Here is a 14,903-nt window from a genome sequence, read left to right as displayed (position 1 = left end):
ATTGCTTCTTGTCCTATCCTCAGAGGTTAAGAACAATTTTTCTGCCTCCTCTTTGTAACAACCTTTTATGTACTTGAAAACTGTTATCATGTCCCCTCTCAGTCTTCTCTTTTCTAGACTAAACAAATCCATTTTTTTTCAATCTTCCCTCATAGGTCATTTTTTCTAGAACTTTGATCATTTTTGTTGCTCTTCTCTGAACTTTCTCCAATTTGTACATATTTCCTGAAATGTGGCTCCCAGAACTGGACACAATACTCCAGGTGAGGCCTAATTAGCACAGAGTAGAACGGAAGAATTACTTCTCATGTCTTGCTTACAACACTCCTGATAGTACATCCCAGAATGATATATTCACTTTTTTTGCAACAGTGTTACACTGTTGATTCATTTGGCTTGTGGTCCACTATGACCCCTCAGATCCCTTTCTGCAGTGCTCCTTCCTAGGCAGTCATTTTCTGTTTTGTATGTGTGCAACTGATTGTTCTTTCCTAAATGGAGGACTTTGCATTTTACTTCAGACCATTTCTCCAGTTTGTCCAGATCATTTTGAATTTTAATCCTGTCCTCCAAAGCACTTGCAACCCCTCCCAGCTTGGTATCATCCACAACTTTATAAGTGTACTCTATGCCATTATCTAAATCATTGATGAAGATATTGAACAGAACTGGACCCAGAACTGATCCCTGTGGGACCCCACTCATTATGCCCTTCTGGCATGACTGAACCACTGATAACTAGTGTCTGGGAATGGTTTTCTAACCAGTTTTGCACACACCTTATAGTAGCTCCATCTAGATTGCCTATCCCTAGTTTATTTATGAGAAGGTCATGTGAAACTGTATCAAAAACTTTACTAAAGGCAAGATATACCAGGTCTACTGTTTCCCCACTATCCACAAGGCTTGTTATCCTGTCCAAAAAAAAAAAAAAGCTAAGAGATTGGTTTGACAGGATTTGTTCTTGACAATTGCATGCTGACTGTTACTTATCACCTCATTATCTTCTTGATGTTTGCAAATTGATTGCTTAATTATTTTGAAGGCTAGAAGTTTGTTATAACAAGTGATTCTAAAGTAACAGAAGGAGAGAGGCTTTCATATTATAAATGAAGGTGTGAATTAGTATAATTGACCTTCTATGGGTCATCTTAATTATCACTTCAAAAGTCATCTTAATTATCACTTCAAAAGTTTTTTTTTCTCCTGCTGATGATAGCTCATCTCAATTGATTAGACTCTTCCTGTTGGTGTGCATACTTCCACTTTTTCATGTTCTCTGTATGTATAAATATCTCCTGTCTGTGTGTTCCATTCTGTGAATCCGAAGAAGTAAGCTGTAGCTCACAAAAGCTCATGCTAAAATAAATTTGTTAGTCTTTAAGGTGCCACAAGTACTCCTGTTCTTTTTGCGGATACAGACTAACACGGCTGCTACTCTGAAACCTATAATTGACTGTCATTCGTGTCATTTTGATAACATTTTTTTTAACCAGTTGGGATGCTGTGGTTTGAATCAGTTAACAGTAGGATACCTAATTTGCCCCATATTAATTTCCCCCTACTGTTACTTCTTGTCAACTGTTTGAAATGGGCCACTGTCATTACCACTACAAAAGTGATTTTTCCTCCCTTGGTATCCTACTGTTAATTGAATTGTCTCATTAGACTGACCTCCCACTTGGTAAGACAACTCCCATCTTTTCAAGTGCTGTGTATTTATACCTGCTACTGTATTTTCCACTCAATGCATGTGAAGAAGTGGGTTCTAGCCCACGAAAGTTTATGCCCAAATAAATTTGTTAGAGTCTAAGGTGCCACAAGGACTCCTCATTGTTTTTGCTGATACAGACTAACACAGCTACCACTCTGAAACCTAATAGCATATGTGTTCACTATACTGTGGGTATAAATACCTACTTGGCCTGAATGCAGTTGCTAAATGGTTCATTTTATTTATACCAACAGTCTACACAGCTGTGCGTTTATCTAACCTTATTTTTAAAGGCTCATTTATACTCTTGTTGATCTCCGGAATGTTACAACTCAGTTCTGTGATAAACATATGAACCGATGACTCTGTCTATTACAGTTATCATTCCACAACAATAATTACAAAGGACTACTGTTACAACAGGAAAAGTATCTGAGGGGTAGCCGTGTTAGTCTGGATCTGTAAAAGCAGCAAAGAGTCCTGTGGCACCTTATAGACTAACTTATATTCACCCACGAAAGCTCATGCTCCAATATGTCTGTTAGTCTATAAGGTGCCACAGGACTCTTTGCTGCTTACAACAGGAAAAATAAGTCTGAAATACACAAAGCAAACAGATGACTTGCCACAAGACTCGAAGTGAACTAATTAGGGCACATATTGATAGTGTGCACAGGTTGATTAACACTCCCTCCCGTCTGTCAAACTCACCCATCTCCCTTTAATCCTTCTATTCTCCCTTTAATCCTGCTTCCTCATTAAGAAGAGAGCTGGTGAGAGGCTTGGATCCTGTGCCGTTCTTGCTTATGGGTAACATTTTCAAAAGTGTGTTTTAGTGGGACTTAGGCATTTCTGAAAATGGAACTTGCATTCTAAGTCCTTTAGGCACATTTGAAAATGTTACCCTGTATTCTTATAGACCAGAATGCTTTACTAGTCCAAATCTGAGGATTCTTATTATTGAAGGGAGTTACCCTGCTGGGTACATTCATGGGCTATTGGGCAAAGTATTATTCTTCCTTTGTGAGAGTTTGGTTATTAATGCTGCAGTGATTATGCTTGTTCATCTTTAATGATTGTATGATTAAAAGGTAGAGTAAGATTTTTACATAGGCCTGAGTGATATTTTGCATAAGAATGTGGGGAGTGGAATGAGCTCTCTTCTGGTACTTTTAAAGAGTATGTGTATTCTAGAAGCATTTTTTAAACAAAGGAGTTTGTACCTTTTGAGTTTCACCTTTGTTTGAAGTGGAAGAAACCTTGTGCACGTAAACATCAGTAAGGAACTACCCTGCTCCACTTCGTAAATCTCTAATCTTTTGTCCGAACTGCTCACAATGAGGTATCTTGTCATTATTAGAATAGTGGTTATCCCAGAGCAGCATAGACATCTGAACATTCCGTCATTTCTAGTACAACATTTGATCACATAGGTACAAATCTGCAAATCAAGAAACTTCTGTAGCCTTTAGCAAGTGCATTGTCATGATGATAATCTTTTATTTGAAATTCAATTTAAATTTAAGACTTGGTGTACACAGCTGTCTTGTATTGTGACAAATAAATTATAGCAGCCTGAAGTCAACTTATGTTTTCAGGCAGAATTCTTATGAATTGAAATGAGGTTTTTTAAATAAAAGTTCTGATAGGCAGGGCTTGAAAGATCCATTCATAGAGAGTACTTAGTTTTCTTGAAGTGTCATTAGCTATTATATAAACTTTATTTTCAAAAGTTGGCTCTTAACGATTGGAAAGACAACTTTCCACATGTGGAAAGTCTATAAATAAGTGCAATACTTTCACTGATTCTGCAGACAGACCGACCCATTCATTGCTTCTTCCAAGCCTCCTCATAGCTCTCCCTGAGAGGTAGCAGAGTGCAAAGTGTTTACAAACTCTTGTAAATATCACCGTGTTTGTGCAGAACCCTGCTTAATTTTACTTTGCAGATGCAGGGTAAAAATATGAATAGCAGCTGAGGCAAATACTGGACCTGTTTGGTGGGAAGGAGACCTTGAAAACAAAGGTTAGATGAAGGGTAGATTCTCCTCTTAAACCCTCACAGCAGCCAGGTGGCAAATAGGGAGACAAAATGTCCCTTTGCCATTTCTATAGCCATTAGGGGCTGGGGAGCGTTAAGCTTACTGGATAATTACTACTTGGGACCTGTGGTGATATTTGGGCCTACAAATTTACTCTGATTGTGAGTTCAACTGTGAAAAGTGAGTGTAAGTTTATAAAAGGTCACAGTAACCTATAACAACATATGTTGATGGGAAAAGATGCGTAAGGGAGACAGACAGACAAACTGAATTTGTCCAAATTAAAAAGCCACCTGGTATAACTCAAGTACTGTGTTATGATCATATTTTGTAAACAAAAAAAGTGTGGAATCAGAAATCAGTGAACCAAAACTGATGTGTTGGGAATGAGGCCTAATTGGTGGACAAAATAATTAGAGGACCAGGCTATTCCACATATAACTCCCTTTTGGGGTCCTTAAGGTCAGATACTTTAGGGAAAAAATTGACTATTGGAGCAAGCTTCACCATCATGGCTGCCTCCCCTACCATCTCCTTGAATTCCAGACCTGCTTCATCCCAATCCTGAAAGGTGTCCTGACCAGATAACATCACCATCTCCACCAGCTCTTTCTGAATCCCAAACACCACCTGGGATGTGAGACTTTGTCTCTTTTATCCACCCAGCCACCGCACCAATGTGTCCTTTTCCTTCCCTATCTTCTTTCTTTTCTTTCCTATCAATCTCCATTTTCTTTCTGTCTAATAAGTGTCTGACTTTGCTGGCCAAGACTGAATACTTTACAACACTGCTGTAAGCCTGTGACTAAAGAGGCAACTAAAAGCAATGCCCAAAACAGCCAGATGTTGGTAGAGGTTTGCCAGGTCTCTGAGTGTCTGATAAGACTGTAAAAGCAGCAAAGAATCCTGTGGCACCTTATAGACTAACAGATGTTTTGCAGCATGAGCTTTCGTGGGTGGATTCTTTGCTGCTTTTACAGATCCAGACTAACACGGCTACCCCTCTGATATCTGATAAGACTGTGGGCTCTGCCTGTATCTTTCCAGCGGTGAGGCTGCAAATGAAAGTCAACCCCAGAGATTGAAGCTGCATTTTCTATCTTTGCTGTTTTCTCTCCCCTCTTGTGTGTGTTTGTTTTGTTTGGTCTTCTAGGAAACAGGATCGGACTTTAACAACAGTGACAACAGCTCCAGTCCATCTCTACTAACTTCTTCTTCTCTTTTCCACAAAAGGACGGTTAAGACCATCTTTAATGCAATCCTAATGAGGGTTTTTTCCTTCTAAAGACTCGTACCAGCTAAAGGGAAAGGGAAAAAGGGATTTTGTTAAAATGGAAGCCTTATTTAATACATTGTTTCAAAATAGTTAATTGCTTTTCTTTTTCTTCTGTATCTTTAATAAAAGGTTAAAAGGATTTTAATGGTGTATTTACCGTGGTACTAAGTAGGCTGAGGTCTCTGTATACCAAACCCTGGTCTGTGTTTAAAACTGTTTAATGTTGAATAGTAACTGGGTTTTGGTAACACAATTAGCCCATATATTCCATCTAAATTAATACAACAGGCCTGATATAAAAGATAGGGCAGAGGGAGAACACACTGGTAGGAATCCCAGCACTCTCCCATATCCCAGCAGCTTATGGAGTTAAGCAATAGCTTTTCATCTAGGTGTTGCCCCTGGTCAGTGGGGCCCTTCAGCTAACATAACAGTCTCTGGCAAGTACACCTCTACCCCGATATAACGCTGTCCTCGGGAGCCAGAAAATCTTACCGTGTTATAGGTGAAACTGCGTTATATTGAACTTGCTTTGATCCGCTGGAGCACGCAGCCCCACCCCCCCGGAGCGCTGCTTTACCGCATTATATCCGAATTCGTGTTATATTGGGTCGCGTTATATCGGGGTACAGGTGTAGCTATTTGGTATTGGATAAAATTTCTAAACCACACATGAGAGGTATTGAGGGAAGGGGGAGAGACGGAGGGAGAAGGATTTTCGTGGGAGAAGTGGGGAGAAGAAAGGAAAGAGGTTAGAGAGAGCAATGTAGGGAAAGAGAAAGATATAAGGGGCTGCAAGGTGAAAGAATGAAAAAAGGAAAGAAACAGTAGACATGGCATCGTCAGGACATTGGACTGGAACTTCGGAGACCTTTGTTCTTTTACTGGCTCTACAATAACCTGCTGTATGATCTTGAGGAAGTCTTTTCTTCCCTCAATGTTTGGGTGTCCCCTCCTACTCTTCCTTTGTCTTGTCTGTTTAGATTGTAACTAGGGCTGTTGAATAATCGCAGTTAACTCATGCGATTAACTAAAAAAAAAAAAACAGTAAACAAAATAATTGTGATTAATCACACTGTTAAGCAATAGAATACCAATTGAAATTTTTAGTAAATATTTTTGGATATTTTTCTATATTTTCAAATATATTGATTTCTGTTACAAGTCAGAATACAAAGTGTACAGTGCTCACTTTATATTATTATTTTTATTACAAATATTTACACTGTAAAAATGATAAACGAGATACTATTTTTAATTCACTCATACAAGTACTGTTGTGCAATTGCTTTATCGTGAAATTGTAACTTACAAATTTAGATTTTTTGTTGTTGTTACATAACTGCACTCAAAAACAAACCAATGTAAAACTTTGGAGCCTACAAGTCCACTCAGTCCTACTTCTTGTTCAGCCAATTGCTAAGACAAACGAGTTTGTTTACATTTCCGGGGTGGAACTGCTGACGGCTGCTTATTTACAATGTCACCTGAAAGTGAGAACAGGCGTTCGCATGGCACTTTTGTAGCTGGCATTGCAAGGTATTTATGTGCTAGATATGCTAAACATTCCTATGCCCTTTCATGCTTTGGCCTCCATTCCAGAGGGCATGCTTCCATGCTGATGATGCGTTAATTAAATTTGTGACTGAACTCCTTAGGAGAGAATTGTATGTATTCTGTTCTGTTTTACCCACATTGTGCCACGTATTGCATGTCATAGCAGTCTTGGATGATGACCCAGCACATGTTCATTTTAAGATCATTTTCACAGCAGATTTGACAAAACGCAAAGAAAGTACCAATGTGAGATTTCTAAAGATAGCTGCAGCACTCGACCCAAGGTTTAAGAATCTGAAGTGCCTTCCAAAATCTGAGAGGGATGAGGTGTGGAGAATGCTTTCAGGTGTCTTAAAAGAGCAACACTCTGATGCGGAAACTACAGAACCCGAACCACCAAAAAAGAAAATCAACCTTTTGCTAGTGGCATCTGACTCAGATGATGAAAATGAACATGCGTTGGTCTGCTCTGCTTTGGATTGTTATCGAGCAGAACCCGTCATCAGCATGGACACATGTCTTCTGGAATGCTGGCTGAAGCATGAAGGGACATATGAGTCTTTAGCGCATCTGGCACGTAAATATCTTGTGATACCAGCTACAACAGTGCCATGTGGAAGCCTGTTCTCACTTTCAGGTGACATTGTAAACAAGATGTAGGCAGCATTATCTCCTGCAAATTGTAACCAAACTTGTTTGTCTGAGCGACTGGCTGAAATAGGACTGAGTGGACTTGTAGGTTCTAAAGTTTTACATTGTTTTATTTTTGAATGCAGTTATATTTTGTACATTATTCTATATTTGTAAGTTCAACTTTCATTATAAAGAGATTGCACTACAGTTCTTGTGATAGGTTGTAATAAAAATTAAACATAAAATGAGCACTGTACACTTTGTAATCTGTGTTCTAATTGAAATAAATATATTTGAAACTGTAGAAAATATCAAATATTTAAATAAATGGTATTCTATTATTGTTTAACAGTGCAATTAATTGCATAATTAATCACAATTAATTGCATAATTAATCACAATTAATTGCGTAATTAATTAATTTTTAGTCGCTTGACATCCCTAATTGTAAGTGCTTTGGGACAGGAACTATCTTTTCTTACGTATTTGTGCAGTGCCTAGCACATGGGAGCTGAGTCTCATTTGGGACCTCTCAGTGCTGCCATAATACATCTCATTGATGCTGGTGATGATGATGATAATAAATAGACACTAGGGAAAATGCAATGAAAGATGCACCATGATCTGTTATAGAAATGAGGGAAAAAAGTTATTGAAGCCAAGAAAGGAAAGAAGGCGCAAGAGAGAAGTAGGAAGCTACATTTAAAAATATAATTACATAGCAAATTGATTTATACCATTTTTTACAATTAAATACATATCCAATAAATGGTACACAACCATTTTTTTTCTTTTAAATTATATGAAGGAAATGTGGCTTTAAGGGGAGGTGTGGTCAGGAGTGGTGGCAGCAGTGGCAGCAACACAGGTATGATACTTTTCAAAAGTTAGTAGGCATAGTTCTCTGGCTAGCAAGTGTTGGGTATATTTTTCAATATATTTTTATATTTTGCTGAATATGTTAACATAACTAATGTAATATCCATGTGTATTTTTGTTTCGGTTTGGTTTTAGCAACCCAGTCCTAATCGGAGAGAGGACAGGCCTGTCAGTTTCTATCAGCTGGGATCAAATCAACTTCAGCCTAATGTAGCATCTTTGGCAAGAGATGCAGCAAATATTGCTAAGGATAAACAAAGAAGTTTTATGCCTAGTATATTACAGAATGAAACCTATGGAGCAATACTTAGTGGCAGTCCACCTCCCATTCAACCTGCAGTACCTGTTACTACAAGTGCACCTCCCCTACCTCCAAGGAATATTGGCAAAGGTACTAACGCTGGAAAATATAGTGTTTTAGAAGAAATGGGATCATAACATTTTTTTTCTTACATTTTGAAGATTTGTTTTACAGTTACTTTGCACAGGTAGGTATTGGAACTATTTACTGATTATTTTTTTTTAAACTTGAAGTGAATCTGCACAACGTATTCTGAATTTGATTTACATTGTACGAGCTAGTGAAGGAAAACATATTCTGAATTACATACGTTCAGGTATACAGAATATGTGTGACAATAATACATGTATAAATAAAATCAATAAAGTTCAAGCTAGTTATAAGAAATAAGTAACAGCCCAGATGATCAACTTTATCAACTGCTTTTAGTTTGTGCTCCAACTTTTAAAACTTTTATTTCCTAAAGATGTGTCAGTCTGATTTGAACTGAACTACCATAACCATCTAGCTGTTGTGGAAATGCTTCTCTTTAAAAGGGGCCAAAGAGAGTATGAAGAAAGATAAACAATGATAACATTACAGACACTTCTTAAATCTGTGCTAGAAAGTTTGGAAATAAAATAAAAAGTGAAATATAAGATACATACACAATTTGGAGAAGTAGGAGTTTTACAGGATTGGTAACTGACCAAAACATAACTCCCATTACTCATTATCAGGGATCCTAGAAATCCGTTTGCTATGGAAAAACATGGAATTTGCATTTTGCCATTTTGTGAAAAAATAAAACATATATTAACTATTAACTAAATTTTACTATAGTATCAGTGTCACTTATTCAGTATGCACAACCTCTCCTGCGTGTGGTTGATTTTTTTAATGTGCTTTAAATTTACATAGCTAAACATACTCCAGTAAACTGCTTCCAGTGCATAGAGTTTACATAATGGCAAATAGGGATTCGTGTTTTAATGCATCTCAAATTTCACTTCAGCCTCCAGATGTGAGTAATTAAAGTTATGAGAAGATGCTGAAAACTTTAAAAATCACTCTAAAGACAGTGTCACTGAGTTTCGCATGGACAAATTTCACGTTGATGGTGATGTGCTATTCTGTACTGTAGGCAGCAAGGCTGGAGATTACATTTGGAGGCAAACAGTTGAACACAGGGAAAGCGCTAAACATAAACTGAATGAAAATAAATGAAAACATGGGACTGAAACAGCAGGTCCATCGACAACAGTAAAGAAACAGTGCAATGTGACTGGATCATTCCCGCGTTCTTGTGCATTAAAAAATACACACCATTTTCTGAAATCTAGACTACAGACATAGAAGTATTTAGTATATTTAAGCAATACAAGTTGCAATTCTAGATATTTATTTTAGTATAATGATTGACAGCACTGGAGGCTTCGAACTTGCTTAAAAGTTGTAAATATATCAATAAAACATTACATTAGACTGATGCCTATATATATTGTGGCTAGGGAAACTAAAGTTCAGCATTTCATTTTAATTGTGGAAAAAGGTGATTTTTGTTTTTGTTTTTTTTATTGGGGAATGTTGGGTTTTTTAAATAACAGAAAACTAGGATCTCTGCTCATTATCCTCTGTTCAAAGGCCTATGTGAAATCAGTAGGTCTCACTTCTGTTGATAAGGGCCAAATGCTCACGTAACAAAAACTTCCATTACAGTCAAGACTCTTACCTTTAGATACAATCCCTCCAGGTCAAGCAGATGGGAAAGCCTGGAGAAACTTGCACAGCCAGTCCTTATAGTGTGATAGTTTTCCTGGATAAGGATTTCAGTTTCTAATGCCATCAGCAATCTGGCATCTTTCCTGAATGCCAAAAGTATTATACATACAGCCTTCTATACTAAAATATCTCAGACTTTGTGTATGGATGACTTTCTTACCTATCCTATAACATAGTCCACACACCTTGTGTAGAGTGAATACTTGTCCTCAGGTTTGACTTTACTGACAACTAAATGAACAATAAGACAGCATAAAGTACAGCACTGCACAACTGACTAGATATGTGAATGGTTTTTTCATTCTCCTTGGAAGCATCACGTCATGGCTGAAGTTACGATCTAGGACTTGATGTACCATTCGTGTTTTCTGGTGTGGCAAATCACAAATCTACAATACAATGAGCTAGCATAAAAGGGTGCAAGCATAAAAATGTGCATAAAGTATTATTTTTTGGTGGAAATTAAGTGAGAATACAAAATGATTAGCATGATTTCGTGTGTGTGTGTGTGTGTGTGTTGTTTTTTTAAAAAAAGGCTGTTAAGACATTTTGGAAAGAGGGAACCCAGCTGAGGATATTATTCTATATTGACTGAATAAATAAAATGATTGTTTTGCCCTTTGACTAAATTTTAAGCCTGAGCAAATGTACTATTTCACCCATTGCCTTCTGATTAAATGGCACACTTCCAAAACATTAATTTACCGTTTTTCTCCCATCTACCCCTTACAACTTGGCACCCATGCAATGCAGCTCATGCCAGGAAAATATTCCTCCTGGCTTAAAAAGATTTATTTGTTGGTATATTTTACTCTAGCAGTTCATTTCATTAGCCTCTTTCATTTTCCCAATTGAACATTATGATATCACTGATCTTAGCCTCTTTTTAGCTGCCTTTATTATTATTATCCTCTTAATTTTAGAATGCTCTTTAAATCTTCTGATCCCTTTGTATCTTCTCTCCATGCAAATTAATGCTTATTTCTAACTGTTTTTCATCTTTCCTTAATATGGTGATCATGCTCTCTGTGTAGGCATACAATTATATGGTACTAACGCAATGTTTGCTATAAAGGATCGCTTACAGTGTGCTTTAGTGAAACAGGGAGACAGCACTTTAGCCTTAGAATAGAGTAAATTAGGAACCATTTCTAAATACAAAAGCAATGCCATGTAAGTGCTATAGTTGGTGATCCTAGTTTGGATGAAGCCCTGACCAGGTCAGAACTGACATTACCTGTTGAGTCAGCATGTTCTCAGACTCTTACATGTTTGTTATGTCCCTTTCTTTTATTGTCTGGAGGCAGCTGTCAGGTTAGTGATTTTTTTCATAGGACTCACCTTTTGATTTCTTGTTGAGAAGCTTTTGCCTTTGCCAAGGCTTAACCATCCTCAAATTCATAAGCTGTGAAATGGATTAACCTGACACATTTTGAAATGTTGACGTGAAACAAGCACTTACGTAGCTGAAATGTTAAGAATACTTTTACCTGAAACTTGTTTTATTGTTTTCAGTCAGATATGATTTATTCTCTTGTACGCTTACAAGATGATGGTGGTTTCTTCAATTTATACAGTATACAGGCACACCATTTAAAATAAAACACAGGTGTGACTATTAGCACGTTTCCCACACTTAGTCAGCAAATAATTTTTATACAGTATTTTCCTGGTTTTTTTTAGTTCAGCCTTCAATTCTTGGGAGTGGTGTTCAGACAACTTCTTCATTTAATACAATGTGGAAGACAAATTCATTAGGAGTGGAAAATATAAACAGACAGAGATCTTCATCAGATCCACCAGCTATTCATCCTCCTGTGCCGCCATTGCGTGTAACATCTACAAGTATGTTTTCACTTTCCCCTGTTTTTCTCTTCTGCTGCATCTAATCATGGTTGGTCTTATTTTTCCATTTTCACAACTCATGCTTCCTCTTTTGGCAATTATAGTTTTGGCCTGTTGTCCGCCCTCCAGCAATTTGTATGAATAGTCTCCTCCAATAGAGCAGTGGGGATTGGTTGCTGCAGTGATTTAGCAGGGAATTCCTTCTATTTCCAGTGTTTAAGGGATTTCTCAATTTGTTTATGTAAGGTTTTAATTATATTTCTCTTTAATGTTAATGAGTTGTATAACAGAAGTATTACACAGAGGCAGTATTTATAATGTGTTACCTGCATGATGTTCTTAATTTTTCCTAGCTTTAGGAATACAAATGACAACTTGAAAACTTAGGTCTGAGGTACTATAATATTCTGCCATGCTCTGGTTGAACTGATCTGAAGAGAAAAATGCAGCGTTATAGCCGCGTTGGCCCCTGTATATTAGAGACCCAAGGTGGGTGAGGTAATACCTTTTATTGGATCAGCTTCTGTAGGTGAGAGAGACAAACTTTCAAGCTTAGCCAGAGCTGAAGAAGACCATGTCTCTCTCACCAACGGAAGCTGGTCCAAAGATATTACCTCACCCATCTTGTCTCTCTGACGAGAAAGATCTTTAATTACTTAACTTAATTCTAAACATTTCTTCTAAAATCATGTTATGATTGATGTCCAGTCAAGGAGAAATTCCTCTTTATAGAACTTCTCACAAAATATTATTCAACAAAATTTCCATAAAACATAAACACTAAGACTCTGATTCAGAAAAGCATTTAAGCATATGTTTAAATCCATCACTAGTTAGCAAAGCACATTTAAGACTCAGTGACTTCAGTGAGGCTTAAGCACGTCCTTTGCATGTGCTTAAGTGCTTTGCTGAAGTGGGGCTTGACCAAGAACAATTCAGAACCAAAACATTTATTGGGATCACCAAAGACCAAAAGTTTTGAGAAAAGACTGGTGCACTGCCAATGTTTGCCTTCTGTTCGCTTTAAACCAGTGGTTTTCAAACTTTTTGAGCTTAGCCCCCCCCCCCCCATTTGAGTTATAATTTTTGGTTATCCCCTCCTCGCTCTCCTTCCATCCCACCCCAGACATAAAAATACACGTGCAAGGCTGCTGAGGTGAGTCAGGGGGTGGAGGTGGTGCTCCCTCCCTCATCATGTGCCCCCCCCCATGTTTTCATTTTCATGTTGGTGCAAGGGGAGGATTGCTACCATTAGTAAACTATAATTATAATTAGTAAAGCATTTTTCTCCTCCTTGAAAACAAATCATGTAACATAGAAATTGGTGGATGAGATTCTAAGAATAATGCATTCAATAAAAGTTTAATTCCATTGCACGCTCTACTTTGCCTTTTTTATAGATATACTCTTTCCAGCACCACCACCTCCAGTTGCAAAGACAGCCAGTGTTATAGAAGCTTTAAACCAGCAGTCAAAACAACCACCAGCTGTTCCTCAATCTAAACCTATACCACCTCCTCTGCCTCCACAACCTCCTAGTAGAATCTCTCAAAAGAAGCCTGCTACTGGGTAATTTGTTATTTTTAGTATTTAATTCATAAAACACCTCAGCCTATTCAATGAACTTAGATTTTTAAAGGAAGTGCACTTGTATGTACCATGAAAGCTATAAAACAGGCAGACCAATCTTCAGCCAGTGACAGCAGGCACTTAATGCCGTTCACTGTCTTATAGGATATATAAACAGAGAAGAAATATTTATGGAACAGATAGCAAGAATGTCAGTATTAAGACTGAAACAATGTAGGAATTCTAATGACCAAGACTTATTAAACTCGTTTGATAGACTTGATATTTACATAATGTTTAGTCTTGGTGGCAGCTGGAAGCAACAAGGGTCCAGTTGGTTCTAATTTTGATATAATAATAATAATAATAAGAGGTAACATTAGGGGAGCTATTGCATTTTGTTGCGCAAGAACTTTAAAAGTAACATTAGATGAAACCTCAGAACTTATGAAAGGACAATAACCTCATTTACAAAACATTACAGCTGAATTTGTATTGCTCTTTTGCACTACATTTATTGATCAAATAGGATCTATGAATGGGCTAGTCGCTTATTTTCAAATAAGTAGGTAAAGTAGTTTTTACAACAACATAAGTAGTTGCATTTCTATGAATACGTTAAAAGTCCTGGTAAGAGTTATACATTACCTACCCATTTAAAATTGTTTAAATTTATTTTATTAGATATCTACACACTTGAAAGTTCTGGTTTATGAATGCTTAATTTTCTTCTGAATAGGATTGACAAGTCATCTGGTATAACTAACAAAGGGCAGCCTAGAGGACCAGGATCTCAGCAACAGTCTGGTAATTATAGTATAAAGAGGCCACATGATTTAAAAGTTACATTTATTTTTGAATTATTTTTAAACCTACTGTTAAAACTTCTAAGATCACTGTAACTGAAATAGGTTAGAGTGGGGAGAAAGCGTTTTAGTTAGTTTGGTGCTGTTCTTTGTGTATTTGACAACACTAGCCAGTCTATATGGGGACACTCAGGAAAGTTAAAGTGAATCAACTGAAGTTATGACGTCAACGTGCATACGGTAAAGAATGTTAACTCCTGTGTGGATGCTCTCAAATAAGAGTAAAGTAGCCTTAGTTAGCAGTAACTTAATCCTCCTCGAAGGAGGAGGATTTTTACTGTTTCTTTTCTAAAGTAATTAAGGCTCTGATCCTGGGAGCTGCCATGCATAAACAGATCTCTGGGTCCTATTGATGTCAATCGGGCCCTGCCGGGGTGGATCCCTCCATGGTACCTTGCAGAATCAAGGCTTTTGTCAGTTTCCCCGGTTGTTTGTTAATATGATCTCTCTCTCTCTCTCT

At 37.4% G+C, this 14,903-nt stretch overlaps 1 protein-coding gene across 4 annotated transcripts in view; it reads left to right on the top strand.

The window, feature by feature from the left end:
- The window catches only part of ASAP2 (ArfGAP with SH3 domain, ankyrin repeat and PH domain 2), a 169,328-nt gene that overhangs the window by 130,143 nt on the left and 24,282 nt on the right, over positions 1-14,903 (top strand). For 3 of the 4 annotated variants that reach the window (XM_045011499.1, XM_045011500.1, XM_045011501.1), the window contains exons 22-25: positions 8,237-8,492; positions 11,847-12,008; positions 13,409-13,577; positions 14,317-14,384. In XM_045011499.1, the coding sequence (XP_044867434.1) occupies positions 8,237-8,492; positions 11,847-12,008; positions 13,409-13,577; positions 14,317-14,384 (655 nt within the window). The remainder of the gene's footprint in view (positions 1-8,236; positions 8,493-11,846; positions 12,009-13,408; positions 13,578-14,316; positions 14,385-14,903) is intronic. The other variant, XM_045011502.1, reaches the window with a different exon arrangement.

The sequence above is a fragment of the Mauremys mutica genome, chromosome 3, assembly GCF_020497125.1.
Source record: "Mauremys mutica isolate MM-2020 ecotype Southern chromosome 3, ASM2049712v1, whole genome shotgun sequence".
Classification (NCBI taxonomy): Eukaryota; Metazoa; Chordata; order Testudines; family Geoemydidae; genus Mauremys; species Mauremys mutica.
Note: the sequence above shows the minus strand (reverse complement) of the source record. Positions and strands in the feature narration are given on the sequence as shown.